The 17,806-nt window shown below is 37.0% G+C and overlaps 1 protein-coding gene across 4 annotated transcripts in view; it reads left to right on the top strand.

Annotated features, from left to right (window-relative positions):
* The window catches only part of UBE2Q2 (ubiquitin conjugating enzyme E2 Q2), a 75,480-nt gene that overhangs the window by 34,590 nt on the left and 23,084 nt on the right, over nt 1-17,806 (top strand). For all 4 annotated transcript variants that reach the window (XM_046009861.1, XM_046009862.1, XM_046009859.1 and 1 more), the window contains 4 exons: nt 1,451-1,535; nt 3,028-3,088; nt 3,804-3,894; nt 10,232-10,290. In XM_046009861.1, the coding sequence (XP_045865817.1) occupies nt 1,451-1,535; nt 3,028-3,088; nt 3,804-3,894; nt 10,232-10,290 (296 nt within the window). The remainder of the gene's footprint in view (nt 1-1,450; nt 1,536-3,027; nt 3,089-3,803; nt 3,895-10,231; nt 10,291-17,806) is intronic.

Genomic DNA, 17,806 nt, shown 5'->3' with positions numbered 1-17,806 from the left:
TACTATGTCCCAATAAGAATAGCTAAAATTAAAAAGAATTAAGGAATGGCCAAAATCAGGAACATTAAAGATATTTGATGTTGTCACAAGGATGTGAAGCAATAGAAACTCTCACTCCTTGCTCATGGGAATGCAAAATGGTACAGTCACTTTTGAAGACAGTCTGGCAGAGTCTTAGAAAACCGAACCTGATTTTTACCATGTATTCCAGCAGTTGCAGTCTTTGGTATACCCACATGAGTTGAAGACTTATGTCTAGACAATCACCTGCATACAGATGTTTAGAGCAACTTTGTTCATAATTGCAGTACCTTGGAAGGAACCAGGGTATCCTTCAGTAGGTGAATGGATAAACTGTAGTATATCCCGACAATATGGGATGTATTCCCTGCCAAAAAAGGAAGTGAGCTATCAAACCATGAAAAGACATGGAGGAACTTGAAATACATATTACTAAGTGAAAGAAGCCAATCCGATGAAAAAACTACACAGCTGTATATTTCCAACTATCACTTTCTGGAAAAGGCAAAACTATGGAGGCATCAAACAGATCAGTGCTCGCCAGAGGTGGGGTGGAGGGATAAATATGCGGAGGAGAGAGGATTTTTAGGGCAATGAAAATACTCTGTATGATACTATAATGATGGATAGGTGTCATTACACATTTTCCAAACCCATTTAGTGTACAGCACCAAAGGTGAACCTTAAGATGATTTATGGATTTCACTGGTAATGATGTGTCAGTGTAGGTTTATCAGCTTAAAAAAACATACCGTCTGGGGAGGGATATTGATAATGCGGGAGACTGTGTTGTGGCACCAGTTATATGGGAAATTTCTGTACCTTTCTCTCAACTTTTCTGTGAATCTAAAAATGCTCTAAAAAATAAAATCCTAAAGAGAAAAAAATTAATAGTTTAAAAAATCAGTGTAGGGGCACCTGGGTGGCTCAGTGGGTTAAGCCTCTGCCTTTGGCTCAGGTCATGTTCCCAGGGTCCTGAGATCGAGCCCCACATCGGGCTCTCTCTCCATGGGGAGTCTGCTTCCTCCTCTCTCTCTCTCTGCCTACATCTCTGCCTACTTGTGATCTCTGCCTGTCAAGTAAATAAATAAATAAATATTAAAAAAAATAAAATCAAAAATCAAAAATCGGTGTAGTTTGAGAGAAGTTCTAGGCTATTGTAGGAACCATGGTAATCTAGACATGTTGGGTAGACATTTTTTTTTTTCAGATGATAAGAAACAGTAAATGAGCCAGACTTGTCCCCCGTTTTATATTTCTGTTGAAACTTCATAATCCTCAATTTAATTAAACTTCTTTGTTTTTTTAATGTTGAGTTGTGATCTGTTTTTATAATCTCATTGTAAACTTTCCTTTCTGGTTTATATACCTCAAATCTTTAGTTATTTGACTTTGTAGATTCTGGTAAACAGCAATTTTTATGTTGCAGGGTGCAGTCTCTGGGTCTGTGCAAGCTTCAGATAGACTTATGAAAGAGCTCAGGGACATATACAGATCACAGAGTTATAAAGCAGGTAAGGACCTCTGGATCTCTACTCTGTTGTCCTTATGCTGTTTTCAAATTTTCAGATAGTAAACTTTGGTTCGTCTACTATAACTGAATAGAAACAGAGATGGTTATTAACTTTACTTTAGAGATGTGAAATGCAGATTTAATCAAGTTATTAACAGATGTGGAAGGTAAAATAGGATGAGTTTACTTGTTATTTGGGTTTTTGAAATTGTTTTTATGGATACTTCATGATTTTTTTATCTTATTGATAACAGGGATTAACTCATGATTTTTAGATTCTGGGAAAAGTATGAGTTATATCTGCTTTGAAAAGTAAATAAGATACTTATGTTTTTGTATGAACAAAGAACTGTTGCCGAGTTGTTTTTTATAATTTTTCCTTATTTTTTAAAAACAAAATCAACTTTTATTGTATAGGTAGTTATGGTATCACTTCAAAAATACGTGGGTTTTTTTTTTATTCATTTCATAGTTTCACTTTGAGTGTTCTTTCTTACCTAATAAGACTTAAATATTGTGAAACCTCTCTAATTGAAGTAAAATTCCCTCTTATTGTCAGTGATTCTAACTGTACTAAAATAAGGGAAAGAGCCAAATTTTAATATATTTGAAAGGCATCTTTGTGATCCATTCAATAATTCTGAGTGATCAAATCTAAATCATTAGAATCTACTTAAAATAAAAAAGCAAAAAAACTTTCTGCTTTAGAGTGCAAGGTAAGCCAAACTTGATTCTGAGTTATTAGAAATTTTGACATCCTGTTTTTCTTATTAGAAGTCTAAAAGTTTATCTGTAGAAACCTCATCAAGTGCAGTTAAATATTTAAATATGGGTTTACTTTTAAATGTTAAGTAATTATTTGCTTGTTATAGCATTGTTGGTAGTAGCAAAAAATTAAAAATTAATAATTAGATATAGGTGGAATTGTTTAAATTATGGTATATCCATAAATAAATTGTCAGAGTTATTAAAAAGATTGACAATAGTCTTCCTATCTACTAAATTGGAAAGATGCCCTGGAAAGTTGAAGGAAGGTTATAAAACTCTGTGGAGGGATTTCATTTTTATAGAAATATTTGCATATGCATAAAAAAGTGTTAAAGTACATAGGATTTTACATAATTTTTCCCCTCCCACTCACAGTTTCTCAACTCATTAAAGAATTGTCTTCATCGAGGCTTTATATAGCTTAGTTCTGTGTTTTAATAGCAAAATTTCCAGATGTTGATGGTTATTTAGTGTGTTCATTTATACTGAAGTAGTAGTTATAAGATCAAATAAAGAATAACCTAGAGGCCCCTGGGGGGCTCAGTTGGTTAACCGTCTGACCCTTGATTTTGGTGAGCCAGAATGAACTCTAGGTAATGGGATTCAGTCCCACATCAGGCTCCATGTCCAGCTTGGAATTTCCTCTCTTTGCCTCTGCCTTCCCCCAACCCCTCTCTTAAAAAAAAACAATTAAAAAAGTAATCTGCGTTTCTATATCTTTACAGGGATTTATTCAGTGGAACTCATAAATGACAGTTTATATGACTGGCATGTTAAACTGCAGAAGTAAGTGACTCTTTGATGCTTACCCAGTCTTTGTAATGATAGACTATCACGATGGAAATTTTTTCTCCCTACTTTGATACCTCGTATGCTGTGGTTTTTACTTAGAACTTAAGCTGTTTCTTGGGCTTAAAAAAGTAAAGTCAGAAAGAGGAATTAGAAAAAGAAGGACCAGCTATGGGATAAACTGGTTCATGGAGTTAGTGAGATAATTGGGAACTACAGAAACAAAAGTGTACTTAATAACCTGATTGACTATGATAACCAGTTTATATTTGGAATGAGGAACTTAAGTAGGCCTGAATATGTAGAACAGTTGTAGACAGATTTAGATTTTGTTAGTGATTTCACTTTTTCTGGTCTTGTCTGTGATAAATTTCTCTCCTTGAATCCCTTGGCTAGTATTACAGTTTTAGAGACATTTTCTTTTTGAATTCTTGGGAAAATATATGTACATATGACTTTCCTTCAGAATGGCTGCTAACTTCGAATCCCCTTATGGGAGTGGATGTAAAATCCTGTGACCTTTTTGGACATTTAATCCCAAGGAGTTGGAGGCTATTGCGATTTATTTACTCAGGGACCATAGAGCAATGTTATGTTTGAAACTTACCTGAGGGTCTCTGTTTTAGCTCTTGAACTGGTTCATTTTTCTGGTTAGTAAGAAAAAATCTCTTGATTTTTTTATTTGAATTGTTTTTTGCTTTGTAATTCTTAGGGTTGATCCTGATAGTCCTTTGCACAGTGATCTTCAGATCTTAAAAGAAAAAGAAGGCATAGAATATATTTTGCTTAACTTCTCTTTTAAGGTAAGAAAATATTAAGGGGATTCCATATGTTTCTAATGGGAATGTATATATTTATATTGCTTTGGAAAACAATTTGGTGTTACTTGGTAAAGTAGAAGGTATTTATTCCCTGTGGTTCAGGAATTCTCTGCATAGTGTATACCCCATAGGAAATGAGTACTTACGTACACCAAGAGACCTATATAAGACTGTTCAGAGCAGTGTTATTTATAATAACACCAAACAGAAAATAACCCAAGTGGCCATTAGAATGAAGAATTGTGATGTTCATATAAAAAGGAAAAGGTGGAAAATGTGGGTGAATCTTCTATCCAAGTACTAACCAGGCCCGACCCTGCTTAGCTTCCAAGATCAGACGAGATTGGGAGCGTTCAGGGTGGTATGGCCGTAGACGAAAATGTGGGTGAATCTTAAACACAATGTTGAGCTAAAGAAACCAGACCCCAAAACATGTTTTCTACAATTTCCTTTATATAGAGCTCAAAAATAGGTGAAACTAAATTTATATTGTTTAGGGCATGCATCTCAGTGGAGGCTGTATCCCCACTAGTCGGTTGAAAACTGGTCCTTGGAGTGAAAAAATTCTTATATATTACAGTGGTCTGTGGCCCTTTAAGGGACCACATTACATAAACTGTTATCTGTGTCGGAGATAGATGAAATAAAGTTTCTAAAATATTTCTTTTTTTAAAAATTTTTTTTAAAGATTTTATTTATTTATTTGTCCGAGAGAGAGATCACAAGGAGGCAGAGCAGCAGGCAGAGAGAGAGGAAAGCAGGCTCCCTGCTGAGTAGAGAGCCTGACACGGGGCTTGATCCCAGGATCCTGAGATCATGACCTGAGCTGAAGGCAGACAGTCAACCAACTGAGCCACCAGGTGCCCCGAATTTCTAAAATATTTCTAAAAAGCTTTCTTAGTAGAGCAAAAATGGAAAGGCTGAGAAGCACAGATTTATGGATCCCAACCTGGGTAGTTTCAAGAAAAGCAAAAAAATAACTAGCAAATGTTTCTAAGAAGTTACGTATTTGAATTATATGGAGCTTCTTTTTGCTGTGTTCTTTTAAATTGGGAAGAAAAAATTTATGTAGCAATTGCCTTACAGATATGTCTATTTTTTCTATTTTAGTTAGGTAGACTTCAGTGCATTAGGGACTCTGGAAGGCTTGAGGACATGGAGGGATCTAAAATAAAATCCCATTTTTCAAGAGCCTACAGTTTTTCTTGGGGAGAAGTCTGTGATGAAATCTATACTGCTTCGGAGACAATGATGAAGAGTCTGGGATCTTAACTTTTATACCGTAAAGAACCAGTAGAGGTTTTTAGGTAGGGGCATGATTGATTATCTTTTTTTTAAGCAATTATTATGTCTTCAGCATCAGAATAGAGTTTGGATAAGATAGATTTCTGAGAGACTAGTTGGGGCTTTGATTTTAATCTGGGCAAGGAGTAATGACGGATGATGGTGCTGGAATACATGAGAGTAGACAGATGTGAGGGGTTTTTTAGGAAAAAAGCAAAGACATGAAAGAATATACTTTAAAAAAGGCTAATTTTCTCAAAGCTCTTTACTTAGCTTTTGTGTGCATATATTTTTGTTTGTTGATATATCCTTATTTATGATTGGACTTTGTTCAAATAACAGAAATGTCAAATGTCTGTATTTTTCCCTCAGTTTTGTTATTATAGAAACTTTTGTGGTTGTCATGTGGGTTGTCTTCCTAGAGAGTGAGTCTGGTATAAATTTACTGAAGTTGCTAATGTGACTGCATTTTTACTGATTCATATGGTGAAAAACAAGGATAGTAGCTTTTTAAAAAAAAAAATGGAATGTTTTAACTCAGCAGTCTTACCAGTTTTATTAAATCATACACCTATTTGTCCAATACCAAGCCTAAGAAATAGAACCTTACACCTGAAACTTTTTTTCCCCCACCAGGACCTTTGAAAGCCCCCTGTGTGTCCCTTCCCTTTCACTTTCTTCTCAAGAGGTATCTTTAAGGGAATATGAAATAAGTGAAAGACTTGTGGCTGCACTTAATGTTTTCACGATATTTTCCTACTCTAGGCAGAACTTCAGGGAGGGGATGATCTGGGAGGTAAATGGCTGAAATTCTGTTGCATTTATCTTTCTGGACCATGACTCCTTGATGCCAGAAAGAAGGGCCATTGCTAGGGCTGGAATATTTCTTAAGAGGGCTGAGAAGAATGTGATTGCTCTGAACTAAGTGACCTTGGCAAACTGAACTACCAAGTTATTAAGTATCAGGATTCACAGAATTGGAGGAAAGCAGGTATGACTCAGAACAGTGATTTATAGGAAGGAGGATGAATAGTATTTATGGCCTCAGATATCCATGGTGACAACTTGAAAGTCATGAGTAATAAGAAAATGGAACTCGGGATATAGTATAACACAAGGTTGGGGATAGGGGCAGGAGGGAATGGGGACCTATTGGATTCATTAGTAGCCTGGCAACTGTATTATGCTATGCTCTTAAGGAAATGGTGGTCTGGTTTTTCAAGCCGTGTCTGAATTACTGAACTTAATTCTGAGGTAGTATTTTCGAAAGGGTTTATTTAGACAACTTTGGGTTCATTTAGAAAATAGTGGCAAGGATTTGAAAGAGATTTCCCTGTCCTCTGATAGCTGGTTAAATTATAGATTTAGAGAGAAGAACATAGGGGTTCATGAGAGCTTGTTCTTAACTATTTAAAGGGCTGTGTATGTGGATGGTTTTGTTTTTGTTTTTGTTTTTAGATTATTTATTTATTTATTTATTTATTTATTTATTTTTTGAGAGAGAGACAGTGAGCAAGCACAAGCTAGGGGAGCAGCAGCAGGAGAGGGAGAAGCAGACTCCCTGCTGAGCAGGGAGCCTGATGTGGGGCTTGATCCCAGGACTGTGGAATCATGACCTGAGCTGAAGGCAGACGCTTAACCAACTGAGCCACCCAGGTGCCCCTCGTTTTTGTTTTGGATTGACACAAAGCATGATACGAAAACTAGTAAGTCAGACTTTAAAGAGGCAATTTTCAGCTCAGTATAAGGAAGTGATAGCTATGTAGAGCCATTCAGTGAGTTTTTCAAGAATAGAATGTTTCTCATTATTAAACTTTTCTTGAGAGGCCAAGATGTTGAATTGAAAACTTCATGATATCCTTGTAAACTTTGAGATTCTCAGTTTCTGCATTAGAGTACCCAGATAACTGAAATGTCTATTTTAACAGTCATCCTCATCCTTCCCACTATAACCCTTTAAGGAACTCTTTTTTCTATAAAATATTAATTACTGAGTTCCATGGTGCAGTTTATGGAGCAGAGTCTCTAGGTTTTGATGTGGAGGAGTTACTCTGAAGAATTACTTAAAATGAAGGTAGTTCTCCCAGTCATATAATCAATTTAAAAAGGCTTATCTTTTGGGATTACATATTTAAAGATCTAAAGATCAGGAGATTAAATGAAGTTGTACTTTACTAAGCTTTGCATCTATACCCTTCATTATATCTGTTAAGTAGCTCACTTTTTATCTACAGTTTATCTGAAAGTAGGTTTAGTAATTGTTATTAAGTTGGAATCTTGTGTGGGTACGTTCTCCCTTGCAGTAGAAATCTATGATTATCTGATTTAACCACCAGAAGTATGCTTTTTATCTGCCTTTCCTGTTAGAATTGCATTTTCATAGTTTATGTGTTCCTTAGAATCTTATTTGAGGATGGATGGAAGTAGGGAGTTAAAGTAAGTTACTGGAATTAGGCTGTTTATTCTTCCGGTTCAAACTATATTTTTGTGTTTATTGGAAATAAGTGGATGAAACATATTTGTTTACCTTCCTTAGCCTCAAATTCGTTTGAGACAATTAGTTCTTCCTTTTTATTTGACCACAGAAATTGAAGGTAATTTCTCTTAGACTTCCTGTCATGTCTTTATTAGAGGCAGTGTGCTTTTTCCTTACCCAACTGCTGTAGGGAAATGAGGGGCAGCCTTCTTGGCTTCCTGACCACCAAGAGACAAACCTCTAATGCTCTTGGCCACCTTGGCTACATTGTTGATTTAGTTCATAAAGAGAAAAATCTTTGGTCTTCAGGGAATCTGCTTTTAGGACTGAGAATTTGAAAAAGAGAATTGTTCTTCATAGCCTGAGAATTATCTGAGGTTTCTTTTCTCTTTTCTTCATATATTTTTATCAAGTCTGATGATCTTTGTCTTTTAATTAGAACAGTTGGTCTGTTTGCATTTAGTATTATTGACATTTGTTTTTCAATCCCATCTCCCAAGTGCTTTTTACTTTTCTTGTTATTCCATTTTCCTTTTTCTCATATTTTGGATTTTTTTTTAATTGTTCCAGTTTCTCCCCTCTTTTAGCTTAGTGCTTGGGTGTTCTCTTACTCTTCTTTACTTCTTTACTGCTTAGCAGCTACAGTATATATCCTTGTTAAAGTATAACAAATTTAATTTTTATTTTACCTTTTCCTCATCAATGCAAAGACTTAGAATGTGGATTCCCTGCCAAATATGTGCTTTCATGCATTTTCTGTACTTACCTAGAAGCCATACATCATTGTTCAGTAATTAGTCAGTATTTAGTCACAACTGCATATTTGCTCTTTTCATGGTCTTTATTCTTCATATTTCCATCTAGAGTCCTATTTCTCCTGTCTGAAGAATATTCTTTATTTCCTTTAGCTTGGATCTACTGACAAGAAAACAACTTTATTGTGAAATTATTTTTTGGAAAGTATTTGAATTGGGGATAGAAATTTCTTTCAGCAACTCAAAAACTTACCATTCCCTCATTGGGGCTTCCATTATTTCCGCTGAAATGTTCATAGTACTTACACCTTGTGATGTCTTTCAATTTTGGAAAATTCTCAAGATGTTCTCTCTAAATATTGCTTCAGTCCCATTTTCTCATGTCATTTTAGGACTCTATATATGATAAGCCTTTCTAATACATTCCCCTGTGTCTTGTCATTTTCTGCATTTTCTACCTTTTTCTCTGTTTGGCTTCATTCTGGATTTATTTTGGCCTATTTTCCTGTACACTGAATTTCTCGTCCACTAAGTCTCTACTTGTGGTTCAATTCATCTGTTAAGTTAGTGGTTTCAGTCATTACATTTCTAAGTTTCAGAATTTCTGTATGGTTCATTTTTATAATTTTAGTCCTTTGTCAGGGTTTCCAATCTTGTCTTTTCTTTGCTTGTACATATTCAACATAGCTATTTTAAAAGCTATGTCTGCTAACTCTATTTAATCTTGAACTCTTATGGTTTTTGTGTCATTTGCTTCTCATTTCCTGGACATGTTTGTCTTAAGTCTTGTGTAACTGTTTATTTTTAGGAATAGACATTATAAGTGAAAAATTAGCTAATTTTGGAAGCCTTGGATGGTATTCTTCTCCGGAGAGCGTTTATATTTGTCCTTGTCTGGCTTGGGCACTAGCAGTCCAGGATCAGTGAATCTAGTCAGGGATTTAGGTGATGTAAAGTTGGACTTCATTCCTTGTCAGTTAGGTCAATTTGTCATTTGTCCTTCAGGGTCCCAACCTAAAGTGTGGGAGACTTGTCAAGGCCTCTCCTTGGTGGACCCCAGCTCCAATTTTTACCTCCTCAGCCCTGCAAGTGTGAGTCTGAGTTCTACTGAGCTTCTTGACTTCTTACCTTCCTCTTCTGTAATTGAAAGAAAACTTAAGGTTTCGGGGTTGGGGAAGAGGCCTCGCTCTCTCTGGGACTCCCCCTTTTTTTTTTTTTTTTTAAAGATTTTATTTATTTATTTGACAGACAGAGATCACAAGTAGGCATAGAGGCAGGCAGAGAGAGAGAGAGGAGGAAGCAGGCTCCCTGCTGTGCAGAGAGCCCGATGCGGGGCTCGATCCCAAGACCCTGAGATCATGACCTGAGCCGAAGGCAGAGGCTTAACCCACTGAGCCACCCAGGCGCCCCTGGGATTCCCTTTTTCTTCCTGATCTTAGCTCTGTAATTGTTAAATTTTTAAAAAATTGTTAAAATTGTTAAATTTTGTCCACCTCTTCTAATTGTCAACCAGAGGATTACTCTAAGTTACCTAGTGTATCATTATTGGAATGGTCCCTTTATATAGTCTTATTGGAAGTGGAACACCCCTTCATATTTTTTATAACTGGCCATGATTTATTTATTTATTTTTTTTTGCTGTGGTTTTTACTTCATTTTATTTTTGGTACTATTTTTACTTTTATGACCCTCATCATCAGATAATAAATGCACACATTCTCTAAAGACTATTTTAAAATCTTTGAAATAATATAGTATTAAGGGGTTTCTTCAAATTAGTAAAACTTTCCCATTTGCATTTTAGGATAACTTTCCATTTGATCCTCCGTTTGTTCGAGTGGTTTTACCTGTTCTCTCAGGAGGGTAAGTTTAAGTAACTATTTTCTTTGATAGTGTATTTTAAGAATCATTTGGAGGATTAGTTAAGTGCTAGGAGGCCTAGAATGCTCAGCTTTACCCTAGGGTTACTGATTCACTCAGTCTGGGTAGGAAAAGGTGAGAATATGCATTTCTACAATTCTAAGATGGTCTCAGGTGAAGCTGATATTGTTCATATGGGAACCATCATTTGAGAACTGTTATGTTGTTTATCATAGAAGTTTTTAATGTCCCCTATTTGTATACATTTCACCATAAAAACCAAATGTTTTTCAAATATAAATTGTGACTGATGGCTTAGAGAAAGATTTGAGAATGATTCTCACAAGCCTATGATCCCTGGAATAATCACAGAAAAATCTCATGGCCTCCTTCTCCCTGCTCATTGAGCTACAGTGCAAGGTGGGTAGAATTCGTATAGAAGAGTTGTATGAAATTGTGTTTTGTTTTAATTTTCTTTTTTCCTGGTAAGCAAGCTATTAGCTTGTTCAGGAACAGGAAAATACAGGAAAGAGAATGTTTTAGAAAGAAACATGGGTAACAGTGGGAGAATATAGATTGTATTCACAAAGCCTGAAAGAATGCAAGACTAGTTAATAGGTGAGGCCCTGTCTTGGGGCACCAGAATGTCTCACTTGGTTGAGTGTTGGACTCGAATTCAGCTCAGGTCATGATTTCAGGTTGTAAGATCAAGCTCTCCTTTGGCTCTGTATGCACTCTACGCAGAGTTTGCTTTTTCTCTCCCTCTCCCTCTGCCCCTCCCCCTGCTCACATAAGCTGCCCCTTTTTCTCTCTCTCTCTCAAATAAATCAATCTTTAAAAAAAAAGAGAGAGAGGCGGGGCACCTGGGTGGCTCAGTGGGTTAAAGCCTCTGCCTTCAGCTCAGGTCATAATCCCAGGGTCCTGGGATCAAGCCCCGCATTGGGCTCTCTGCTCAGCGGGGAGCCTGCTTCCTCCTCTCTCTCCCTGCCTGCCTCTCTGACTAGTTACAATCTCTGTCTATCAAATAAATAAATAAAATCTTTAAAAAAAAAAAAAGAAAAAAAAGAGAGAGTTGATAGCCCTTAGAGTGAAGTGAGGACAATATAAATTGGTACAGCGGGAATGGAAATGTGAATGGAAGGGGAACGTTAATGCGAAGCAGAATCAGAGTGACTTGTTCTTCACAGTCAACTGTTAAGTGATGAGGAGGATTTATTGGCTAGTTTGGGAAGAACTAAAAAGTGTGAAGGACTGATAAAACAGAGTTTTGCAATCTTAGACTCAGGCTAGAGCTTAACCACTGAGTGACTCTGATCAGATTATTGAGCAGTTTTTGTCCCATGTATTTTATATTCTCCATCTTCTAGCTGTTATTCCTCTGTTCCTTATCATAGCCATACCTTTTTTTTTAAATAATAGCTTCATTATGATACAGTTCACATATGCCAAAACTCACCCTATGAAAGTACAGTTCAGTGGTTTTTTTCACATATTCATAGAGTTGTTTTTTTTTTTTAAGATTTTATTTATTTTATTTGACAGAGATTACAAGTAGGCAGAGAGGCAGGCAGAGAGAGAGAGGAGGAAGCAGGCTCCCTGCTGAGCAGAGAGTCCGATGCGGGGCTCGATCCCAGGACCCTGGGATCATGACCTGAGCCGAAGGCAGAGGCTTTAACCCACTGAGCCACCCAGGCGCCCCTATTCATAGAGTTTTGTAACCATTGCTGCTATCCAATTTCAGAACATTTTCCTCATTCCCCCAAAGTAACCCTATACCCATTAGCAGTCATTCATCCTTCTTCCTCAAACTCCCCACCCCATTGACAACCACTAATTTCCTTTCTGTCTCTAAGGATTTTCCTGTTTTGTATATTTCATGTACACGTGAAGTGGAAATTAATATAATTTCATGTAAGTGGAACAATATGAAATGTAGCCTTCTGTGGCTGGCTTCTTTCACTTAGCAAAATGTTTTTAAAGTTCATGTATATTGTAACATATATTAATACTTAATTCCATTTTATGGATGAATATTCCATTGTATGGCTATACCACATTTTATTTTTCTGTGGACATTTATTGTTTCTGCCTCTATCATGTATAATGCTAGTATGAACGTTCACATGCATGTTTTTATCTGCTTGCATATCTTCATTTATCTTTCATATATACCTGTGTGGAATTAGTAGGTCCTCTGGTAACTGTTGTACTTTTTGATGAAATGCCTGACTCTTTTCCAAAGTGGCTGCACCTTTTATACTCTTACAGCAATGTTTATGTAATCACACTCTTCACTTCCTGTTCACTCTTCAGCCACTGTCACCTGGCATTAGCAGTTAATATTCCTCCCAAACCGCTGTTGCCAACAGGAATTTCCATATTGGTAAAACCAGGTGTCCCTTTTCTGGCTTTATTGTATTGATTATCTGATTTCTCAGCAACATCAAAACATTTTTCTCTTGGCCACTGGCTGCATCTTCTCAGTCTCTTTAGCTGGCACCTCCTTATTCATCTAACTTCTACATGTAGAAGTTCTTCAGAATTTGGTACTAGGTCCTTTTTCTTTTCTCTTTTCCTTCCATTCCTGTGGCTTTTTTTTTTAATTGAAATTTTGTTAGAGAATTGTATATTCACATGAGGCTGTAAGAAATTAAGTAAAGATTCCTTATATTCTTCACCAGTGTAATGTTTCACAAAACTATAGTGTAATATCACAATGAGAGTGTGATAAAATGGGGAGTTTCATTCTTCTGCACATGACTGTCCAATTTTCCCAAACCATTTGTAGAAGAGACTGTCGTTTTTCTATTGGATCTTCTTTCCTGCTTTGTTGAAGATTAGTTGACCACAGGGATGAGGTTGTATAGCTGAGTTCTCTGTTCTGTTCCATTGATTTATGTATCTGTTCTTGTGCCAATACCATACCATCTTGATGATTTGTAATACAGCTTGAAGTCTGGAATTTTGATGCCACGAGTTTTGGTTTTATCAACATACCTCTGAATGTTCAGGTTCTTTTCTGGTTCCATAAAATTTTAAGATGATTTGTTCCATTTCTGTGAAAAAAGTTGATGGTATTTTGATAGTAATTGCATTGACTGTGTAGATTGTCTAGGTAGCATAGACATTTTCACAATATTTGTTCTTCCAATCCATGAGCATGGAACATTTTTCCATTTCTTTGTGTCTTAATTTCTTTCATTGAGTATTCTATAGTTTTCTGAGTACAAATCCTTTGCCTCTGTAGTTAGGTTTATTCCTATGTATCTTACACTTTTTGGTGCACAATTGTAAATGGAATCAACTCCTTTATTTCTCTTTCTTCTGTCTCGTTGTTGGTGTATAGAAATGCAGCTGATTTTGGCACATTGCTTTTATATCCTGTCACTTTGCTGAATTCCTGTGTGGGTTCTAGCAGTTTTGGTATGTAGTCTTTTGGGTTTTGCACATAAAGTATCATAACATCTGCAAAGAGTGAGAGTTTGACTTCTTTGCCAATTTGGATGCCTTTTATTTCTTTTTGTTGTCTGATTGCTGAGACTGGGACTTGTAGTACTGTGTTGAACAGCAGTGGTGATAGTGGACATCCCTGCTGTGTTTCTGACCTTAGGGTAAAATCTCTCAGTTTTCCCCATTGCAAATAATTCACTGTGGATTTTGCATAGATAGCTTTTATGATACTGAAGTATGTACCCTCTATCTCTACACTGTGAAGACTTTTAATCAAGAAAGAATGCCATACTCTGTCTCAAGAAAGGATGCTATACTGCATTTGCTTTTTCTGTATCAGTTGAGAGGATCATATGGTTCTTGTTCTTTCTTTTAATAATGTGGTGTATCACATTCTTTAATTTGTGAATGTTGAACCACCCTTGCAGTCTAGGAATAAATCCCACTTGGTCATGACAAATAATCCTGTTAATGTACTATTGGATCCTGTTGGCTAGTATCTTGGTGAGAATTTTGGCATCCATGTTCATCAGGGATATTGGTTTGTAATTCTCCTTTTTGGTAGGGTCTTTGGTTTTAGTATCAAGATAATGCTGGCTTCATAGAGTCTGGAAGCTTTTCTTCCATTTTTGTTTTTTGGAACAGTTTCAGAAGAAACTGTTCATTCTTCTTTAATTCATTCTTCTTTAAATGGTAGAATTTAAAGAATGGTAGAATTCCCCTGGGAAGCCATCTGGTCTTGGGCTCTTGTTCGTTGTGAAATTTTTGATTACTGCTTGAACTTCCTTGCTGGTTATGGGTGTATTGAGGCTTTCTGTTTCTTCTTGGTTCAGTTTTGATAGTTTGTATGTCTCTAGGAATGCATCCATTTCTTCCAGATTGCCTAATTTCTTGGCATATAGTTGCTCATGTAGGTTCTTATACTTCTTTGTATCTCCTTGGTGTTCATTGTGATCTCTCCTCTTTCATTCATGATTTTATATTTATATTTTATATTTATATTTATATTTGGGTCCTTTCTCTCTCTCTCTCTTTTTTTTTTTTTTTTGATAAGTCTGGTCAGAGGTTTACCAATCTTATTAATTCTTTCAATGGACCAGCTCCTAGTTTCGTTGATCTATTCTGCTGTTCTTTCGGTTTCTCTTTCATCAATTTCTTTTCTGATCTTTATTATTTCTCTTCTAGTTAGTTTAGGCTTTATTTGCTGCCTCTTTCTCCAGCTCCGTTAGGTGGGGTTAGGTTTGTATTTGAGACCTTTCTTATTTCTTGAGAAAGTCTTGTAGTGCTATATTCTTCAACCTTCGGACCTCTTTTACTGCATGCTAAAGGCTTTGAAGAGTTGTGTTTTCATTTTCATTTGTTTCCATGAATTTTAAAAATTCTGATTTAGTTGCCTAGTTTTCCCATTCATTCTTTAGTAGGATGCTCTTTGGCCTCCATGTATTGGAGTTATTTCCAATGCTCCTCTTGTGACTGAGCTCCACTTTCAAAGCATTGTGGTCCGAAAATACGCAGGGAATGATCCCCATCTTCTGATACTGGTTGAGACCTGATTTGTGACCCAGGATGTGATCTAGTGAGGAGAATGTTCCATGTGCCTTAGAGAAGAATATATGTTCTATAGCTTTGGGAAGGAATGTTCTGAATCTGTCTGTGAAGTCCATCTAGTCCAGTGTGTCATTTAAAGCCCTATTTCCTTGTCGATCTTTTGCTTAGATGATCTGTCCATTGCGGTGAGGGGGGGTATTAATGTCCCCTAATGGAGTGCCTGGGTGGCTCAGTCATTAAGTGTCTGCCTTCGGGTCGGGTCATGATCCCAGGGTCCTGGGATGGAGCCCCATATCGGACTCCCTGCTCAGTGGGAAGCCTGCTTTCCCTCTCCTACTCCCCCTGCTTGTGTTCCTGCTCTTGCTGTCTCTCTCTGTCAAATAAATAAATAAAATCTTTAAAAAAAAAGTTCCCTCCTATTATTGTATTATTGTCCATGTGTTTCTTTGATTTTGTTATTAATTGGCTTATATAATTGGCTGTTCCCATGTTAGGGGCAATGAATATTTACAGTTGATAGACCCTTTAAATATGCTAGAGTGTCCTTCCTCATCTCTTATTACAGTCTTTGGTTAAAAATCTAATTTGTCTGATATAAGGGTCGCCTGCCCAGCTTTCTTTTTTTTTTTTTTTTGAAGATTTTATTTATTTATTTGACAGACAGAGATCACAGGTAGGCAGAGAGGCAGACAGAGAGAGAGGAAGGGAAGCAGGCTCCCTGCTGAGCAGAGAGCCCCATGCGGGGCTTGATCCCAGGACTCTGGGATCATGACCTGAGCTGAAGGCAGAGGCTTTAACCCACTGAGCCACCCAGGCACCCCCCAGCTTTCTTTTGATGTCCATTAGCATCATGCTAATCATGGATGGTTTTTACCCCCTTACCTTGAATCTGGAAGCGTCTTTGAGTCTAGAATGAGTCTCTTGCAGACAGCATATTGATGGGTTTTGCTTTTTTATCCAGTCTGATACCCTGTGTCTTTTGATTGGGGCAGTTAGCCCATTTACATTCAGGGTAACTATTGAGAGAGATGAATTTAGTGCCATGGTATTGTCTGTAAGGTGACCATTTACTGTATATGGTCTCTGTTCCTTTCTGGTCTGTGGTACTTTGGGGCTCTCATTTTGCTTAGAGGACCCCTTTCAATATTTTTTATAGGGCTGGTTTGGTGATTTGCAAATTCTTTTAGTTTCTGTTTGTGCTGGAAGCGTTTTATCTCTCCTTCTGTTTTCAATGACAGCCTAGCTGGATAAAGTATTCTTGGCTGCATGTTTTGCTCATTTAGTACCCTGAATATATCATGCCAGTCCTTTCTGGCCTGAGAGGTCTCTGTGGATAGGTCTGCTGCCAGTCTAATGTTTCTGACATCGTAGCTTTTTTTTTTTTTTTAATATTTTATTTATTTAACAGAGAGAAATCACAACTAGGCAGAGAGGCAGGCAGAGAGAGAGGAGGAAGCAGGCTCCCTGCGGAGCAGAGAGCCCAACGTGGGGCTCGATCCCAGGACCCTGAGATCATGACCTGAGCCGAAGGCAGTGGCTTAATCCACTGAGCCACCCAGGCGCCCCCTGACATCGTAGCTTACAGACCTCATGTCCTGAGCTGCATTCAGGATTTTCTCTTTGTCTATGAAATTTGTAAGTTTTACTATTAGATGTCAGGGTGTTGACCTATTTTTATTGATTTTGAGGGGAGTTCTCTGTGCCTCCTGGATTTTGATGCCTGTTCCCTTCCCCAGAGTAAGGTAGTTCACCACTATAATCTGCTCCAATATACCTTCTGCCTCTCTTTCTTCATCATCTGGGATTCCAATTATTCTGTTTTGCTTTATGGTATCTCTTATCTCTCAAATTCTCCCATTGTCATCCAGTAGTTGTTTATCTGTCTTTTTCTCAGCTTCTTGATTCTCCATCATTTGGTCTTCTGTATCACTAATTCTCTCTTCTGCCTCATTTTTCCTAGCTAGAGTCTCCATTTTCAATTCCACCTTATTAATAACCTTTTTGATTTCTACTTGGCTAGATTTTTCTTCTCCAGAAAGGGATTCTCTAGTGTCTTCTCTGCTTTTTTCCAAGCCCAGCTATTTTCTTCATAATCGTTATTCTAAACCCTAATTCCGACATCTTACTAATATCCATATTGATGAGGTCCCTGGCAGTCAGTACTGCCTCTTGTTCTGTTTTTTGAGGTGAGTTTTTCTGTTTTGTCATTTTGTTGAAGAACAGGTGAACAAGAGAATGAAATCCTGAAACGGTAACAACGACCTTAGAAAATATACATTAAATAAAACAGAAGAGACTTGCAACCGGGTGGAAAAGGAAAAAGAGAAAAGAGGGAAAAAAAGGAATATGGCTGGTGAAAAGAATAGACCATACTAGATTTTGGGTCTGTTTTGGTCTGTTAGAAGAATCGGCATCCCAAAATTTTAAAGAAAATCTACATATATACAACAATCAGGTTAAATACAATGAATGCATGGCATATGACCATAACAATGAAAATTAAAAATTTTTAAGAAAGGAA

The sequence above is a fragment of the Meles meles genome, chromosome 6, assembly GCF_922984935.1.
Source record: "Meles meles chromosome 6, mMelMel3.1 paternal haplotype, whole genome shotgun sequence".
Classification (NCBI taxonomy): Eukaryota; Metazoa; Chordata; class Mammalia; order Carnivora; family Mustelidae; genus Meles; species Meles meles.
Note: the sequence above shows the minus strand (reverse complement) of the source record. Positions and strands in the feature narration are given on the sequence as shown.